General features: G+C 46.0%; 1 protein-coding gene across 3 annotated transcripts in view; it reads right to left on the reverse strand.

Annotated features, from left to right (window-relative positions):
• Window positions 1-5,713, reverse strand: part of fkbp16 (FKBP prolyl isomerase 16) — a 60,982-nt gene extending 55,269 nt beyond the window's left edge. For 2 of the 3 annotated variants that reach the window (XM_055661035.1, XM_055661033.1), the window contains exons 1-2: window positions 3,179-3,971; window positions 1,188-1,357 (exon numbers count right to left, since the gene is read on the reverse strand). In XM_055661035.1, the coding sequence (XP_055517010.1) occupies window positions 1,188-1,357; window positions 3,179-3,644 (636 nt within the window). In that variant the 5' untranslated portion in view covers window positions 3,645-3,971. Of the gene's footprint in view, window positions 1-1,187; window positions 1,358-3,178; window positions 3,972-5,672 lie in introns of those variants that run through there. The other variant, XM_055661034.1, reaches the window with a different exon arrangement.
• Between the last annotated feature and the right edge of the window lie 732 nt (window positions 5,714-6,445).

Below are 6,445 nucleotides of genomic sequence, written 5' to 3' on the forward strand. Positions count from 1 at the left end.
GTGAAAAAAGTTCTTCTCATCTCGGTTTTAAAAAGATTTCCCCCTTATCCTTAAGCTGTGACCCCTTGTCCTGGACTTCCCCAACATCGGGAACAATCTTCCTGCATCTAGCCTGTCCAACCCTTAAGAATGTTGTTAGTTTCTATTACAAAGACAGTACATACCTGTTGCACCCAATGGCCAATTTGCATGTTTAAAATGCTTTGTTTGTCTTGCAAATATGAAACTTGTCATATCTTTATCTCCTTGTTTGTTTTGATTTTGATCACAGTTTCAGATCCTTATCAAGTCCTATAAACTGGTATTATGTTGAAACATAGAAGTCACCCACAATGAAGCCTTCATTTCCAAGAACCGACTGTCCCTGGAATTCCACATGGTGGATAAACAATAGGTGATAAATGTAGAATAGAGAACAAAAGAGAATTTCAACTCAGTTCTATTTATTAATTTCCATTTCCACGAAGATGTAGATTTTATAAATGGATAATGATCATCTAAATAGAAATAAAATGTTGGGAATAAGGACCTCAAAACACATCCTTCAAAAAATATTAATTCTCATTCCGCGTCAGAGTCTACTGACTTTAATGTGCAATTCCGGTTTCTAGGTTTTGTTTAGATGTTCCTCATTTTTTATTTTTAAATCAGGTGCAACAAGGATATAATTCAATGGATATGACAATGTGGTTGCAAGTATAACAATACATGATCTACGAGGATGTTGCCAGGACTTGAGGACCTGAGCTAATGGGAGAGGTTGGGCAGACGAGGACTTTATTCCTTGGAGGGCAGGAGGCTGAGGAGTGATCTTGTATGTCATCATGAGGGGAATAGAAAGGATAGAGTCTTTCACCCTGAATCGAGGAATCAAAAACCAGAGGAAAGATTTGATAGGAGGCTGAGGGGCAAACTTTTCACTCAGAGGGTGGTGGGTGTATGGAACGAGCTGCCGGAGGAGGTAGTTAAGGCAGATACTATTGCAATATTTAAGAAACATTTAGACAGGTACATGGATAGGACAGGTTTGGGGGAATCTGGGCCAAACCCAAGCAGGTGGGACTTGTGTAGATGGGACATCTTGGTCGGCGTGGGCAAGTTGGGCCGAAGGGCCTGTTCCCATGCTGTATATGACTCTATGGCACTATAAAATCGCAATAATGTGATGGAATAGAAATAAGACTGACCTTAATCACATCACCATCGCCGAGGCGGAACGTTAGCTTAGGGTCCCTGTCTATGATGGTTCCGTCTTCCAGAACTCCCAGCAGCTTCATGGTGACCTCCTGGCCAAAGGTGGGTCTGGTCTCCTCCCCTTGCCCTTCCTTCAGGATTTGTTTCTGAAGAAGCCAATTGTCTGGAAAGTGAAGATGATGGAATGGTTCATTGGCATCTGTCTCGGATGCAGTCGCCCCTACTAAAGTGAAGTAGGTATTGAGGGAACCAAACTTGACTGGCTAACCCAAACATACTGCAGGTTGCCCGACAATACAAGTGTAGAGAACTGCAGATGCTGATTACTGCCAAAGACAGGCACAAAGCGCCTCCGTGGATCAGTGACATTTTGGGTCGGGACTCTTCTTCAGACGAAACATATAAGTGTTTAGGGTTTGGACACGCTAGAGGCAGGAAACATGTTCCCGATGTTGGGGAAGACCAGAACCAGGGGCCACAGTTTAAGAATAAGGAGTAAGCCATTTAGAACGGAGACGAGGAAACACTTTTTCTCACAGAGAGTTGTGAGTCTGTGGAATTCTCTGCTCAGAGGGCGGTGGAGGCAGGTTCTCTGGATGCTTTCAATAGAGAGCTAGATAGGGCTCTTAAAGATAGCGGAGTCAGGGGATATGGGGAGAAGGCAGGAAAGGGGTACTGATTGGGGATGATCAGCCATGATCACATTGAATGGCGGTGCTGGCTCGAAGGGCCAAATGGCCTACTCCTGCACCTATTGTCCATTGTCTATTGAAGAAGGGTCCCGACCCGAAATGGCACCCAATCATTCTTTCCCACTGAGTTACTCCAGCACTTGGTGTCTATCTTCACAAAAGCAACAGAGTTGTTCACACCTTGAAGCGTAACTATTCAGAATATTAGCAGCTGCTTACTCGTGACTTTGAAAATAATTAAAAAAATATGTTGTCAAAATCTCCAAGTAATGATCTGTAAACTTGTAAAACACCAGTTATATAAAACAGATTGTCCAGCATTTGCTGACTATAGAGGCCTCTGTGAGCTGACTAGATGTGGCATTCCCCTACATAAAGGCACCGGCCACGTTTAAACAACTTAGTTGGTGGAAAGGGTTACACGGGACTCTGAAGTCATTAAAGGCTCCCCTTTCAACTCTTTTTAGTTTAGTTTAGGGGTACATCGTCGAAACAGGCTCTTGGGCAGACTGAGTCCACGCCGACCAGCTATCACCCATACACGTGCTCTATTCTACACACACACTAGGGAAGTCAATTAACCTGCGAATCTGCACGTCTTTGGAGTGTGGGAGGAAACCGGAGCAACCACGCGGGCACGGGGAGAACGTACAAACTCCGTACAAACAGCACCCGTAGTCAGGATGGAACCCGGGTTTCTGGCGCTGTGAGGCAGCAACTCTACCGCTGCGCCACCGTGCCGCCCTTTACCATATTTAATGGTAAAATTGCGAGCCGTGCAAACACAGCAAATACTGATTTAAAAGTCCTGTCACCAGATTCCAGAGAAATGAAGTCACACAAATATAAATTGTCTCGTAATTAAAGAAAATGCCCGTTTCAAAATTAGTCTCATGGAAAATGTTATTCACCATTGAAAATGTGTGTTTACTCCTGCGTTTGAGAACTTCCAATGCTTCCTGCTAACAATTAAAATGACCCAATGCTTTATCTATTTGTCAGGGTTCCAGGGAAATAAAATAATCATTTGAAAAATGAAGAAATTATACTTTTGTTAAACATTGTAAACTATGGTAAGAGAACATCTTTAATCACTTGTGATTTAAAATGTTATCCCAGGCTTTCCTTCTTCAATATAATTTTTACCATTTAAACAATTGGCTGATTTAATTTGTGCATTTGGATCCAGATGTTGATGTACAATTTACTGCTTTAGAAAATGGCCATTTCTAGCTTTAAATGAAGATGAAAGCCAAATTACCCACTCAACAGATCAAGGGGTCAGTACTTGCCTGTGATGCTAATCCAGCTCTGGGAGTGACAAGTATTCACACAAGTGCCGACACAACACTTTCCAAAACCGTCAATCTCAAAGAATGGAGCCAGTGAGTCATCGGCACCTGAAGCCCGTAGTGTGTTGGGCGGCAGCTGGAACCTGACGGCTTTGCACAACCGTCCAACTTTGTCCACTTTCGTTTGTTCTGCCTCTTCGGGTCCCGCTGACCCCATGTCGGACTCCTTCATGGTTTTCAATGCTGCGCCGTCAATGGGCTTTGGACCCTCGGACCACGGCGCTGCAAGCGTGAGATGCGGTTTATCCCTTTCGACAGCTATGGCCTCGCCATCTGGACAGGCTTTTTGTCGTGTACATGTCTGAGTCTTTTCCTCATCGACGCAATTATCACCCGACTCGTTATCCTCTTCCGCCAAAGCCTCGCCATCTGGACAGCTCGACGGATGCATCCAGTTGAAGAACATTTCAACAAACCGACCACTCCTTCCTCTCGCTCACTTGCTCCAGACTCGTAAAGTGTTGGAAGGTAACGCTCAGTTGCAGAGTCACTTGGAGGCCATGTTCATTAGTCTCCTGTTCACAAACTAAAGCCACACAATGTGAGAAAGGGGCAAACTAGTTCAGCCGACAGACCAACATATACTCAGCACAGGCAGACAGCGATACACACACCCGTGAAGAGCTAAAATGGTGTTACAGGTCCACCAAACAATGCCAGTAAGGCTCCTGCAGGGATAATCTCTGCAGATTAGAATGGGAAAATCCTGTCTACAAAGTATCACTCAAAGTTAATTATGTCAGGCAACCCATGATTCCTTTCAGTTTTAAAAGACCAATTTCGGCTAAAAATAATTCCAAGTTTTGTATAATCGATACGGCAACTGACCCTAGCAGTATCTTTGATGGTTACAGTATTACTATACACCTCTAATGCTCTGGAATGAAGACAGGGTTTCCTGTCATTGCCCTCAGTAAGGTTATTCTATACAGGGCAAAAGCCCTGTTAGTGATGCTGGGTGATTGTCTCTTAGAACTGCATGTGAGATTCCAGAGGCAACAAAGGTCTGGAGATTTATAGACCTTTCGGGTCTGAAGGGTCTCGACCCGAAACTTCACCTGTTTCTTTCCCCCAGAGATGCTGCCTGCCTGACCCACTGATTTACTCCAGCATTTTGTATAGACATAGTCAATTATGTAGCTCGTGATTTAGTTTAGAGATATAACATGGAAAAAACAGGCCTTTCAGTCCACCAAAGATCGACACAGTGCTGGAGTAACTCAGCGGGTCAGGCAGCATCTCTGGAGAAAAGGGGTAGGTGATGTTTTGGGTTGGGACCCTTCCACTCAGCCCATCCATTTTCTCCAGAGATACTGCCTGACCCACAGAGTTACTCCAGCACTTTGTGTCTATCTTTGGTGTAAAGCAGCACCTGCAGTTGCTGCCAACACATCACTGTGTCAGAGGTGTCAATCCACTGAGACAGGCTGAGGTTGGTTACATTTCTCTAGTGAGTCACTGATTCTCATGGATCGAGCCCTGATTCCCATCCCAGTCATTGGAAAGTATCGGCTGAGAGGAGTATTTACACTGTGATTTCCCCACATAAATCACACCTCCCCCTCGTCCGGCTCCCTTGAGCAACATCCTGTTGACTAATCCAAGGAGAATCAAGTCTGGAGAAAGGTCTCTACCCTAACTGACTTACCCATGTTTGTCAGAGATGCTGCCTGACCTGCTGAGTCAACCCAGCACCCAGTCTCCCAAGGGACCTAATGTCCAGATTAGACTGGCACTTACGACAATGATACATCTGTATCCACCCACCACAGATTTAATAAAGGCTCAGTGACAGCACTGTAGCGCAGCGGTAGAGTTGCTGCCTTACTGCGCCAGAGACCCAGGTTCGATCCTGACTACGGGTGCTATAGGTACAGAGTTTGCACATTCTCCCTGTGACCGCGTGGGTTTTCTACGGGTGCTCCAGTTTCCTCCCACACTCCAAAGATGTACAATTGTGTAGATTAATTGGCTTCTGTAAAATGGTAAATTGTCCCTAGTGTGTGTAGGATAGTGGTGGTGTGCGTGGATCGCTGGTCGGCACGGACTCGGTGGGCCAAGTTTGTTTCCACACTGTATCCCTAAAGTCTAAACTCGTAGACACGCCCAGGATGTTCCTATTGCACAATTGGTTCGGGTTGATTAGGTTTCATGACAAAATATTGGCTCAACCCTACACACTAGGGAAAGTTGATACAGAAGCCACATTAACCTACAAACCTGGACGTCTTTAGAATGTGGAGGAAACTGGAACATCCAGAGAAATATCACGCGGTTGGTCACGGGGAGAACGTACAAACTCCGTACTGACAGAAAACGTAGTCAGGATCGCGCCTGGGTCTGTGGCGCTGTGAGGCAGCAACTCTATCACCGCCTGCCACTGTGATTTAGTGGAAATCTTCATCACTTTACTAGTAAGGTGCAAGGTCCTCACCTGCTTTACATGGGCATTGGCAGCACAGGTGCCCATGAAGGTCAAGGTGAAATGCTTCAGTGACCACTGGCCGGTGGCACTCACCTCCATTGTGACGAGGTGCTTCGAGAAGTTGGTCATAATCAACTCCGCCTCAGTAATGAGCTGGAGCCACCTCAGCCCGTCCACCACGACCACAGCTCAACAGCGGATGTGGTCTGGCTGGTTCTTCACTTTGTCCTGGGGCAGTGGACATGTATGTCAGGCTGTGTAGGAAGGAACTGCAGATGCTGGTTTAAACCGGAGATAGACACAAAAGGCTGGAGTTACTCAGTGAGACGGGCAGCATCTCTGGAGAGAAGGAAGGGGTGACGTTTCACAGAGTGCTGGAGTAAATGAGCGAGTCTGGCACCATCTGTGGAGAACATGGATAGGTGACGTTTCACAGAGTGCTGGAGTAACTCAGTGGGTCAGAACATGGATAGGTACGTTTCACAGAGTGCTGGAGTAACTCAGCGGGTCAGGCAGCATCTGTGGAGAACATGGATAGGTGACGTTTCACAGAGTGCTGGAGTAACTCAGCGGGTCAGGCAGCATCTGTGGAGAACATGGATAGGTAACGTTTCACAGAGTGCTGGAGTAACTCAGCGGGTCAGGCAGCATCTGTGGAGAACATGGATAGGTGACGTTTTGGGTCGGGACCCTTTTTCAGACTGATTGAAGGGGGGAGGCAGGAAAGAAAGCTGGAAGGGAGGAGGGGCCAGGGCAGAGCATGATCAGTAATAATCTTAATG

Source organism: Leucoraja erinacea, chromosome 33, assembly GCF_028641065.1.
Source record: "Leucoraja erinacea ecotype New England chromosome 33, Leri_hhj_1, whole genome shotgun sequence".
In the NCBI taxonomy this organism is placed as follows: domain Eukaryota; kingdom Metazoa; phylum Chordata; class Chondrichthyes; order Rajiformes; family Rajidae; genus Leucoraja; species Leucoraja erinaceus.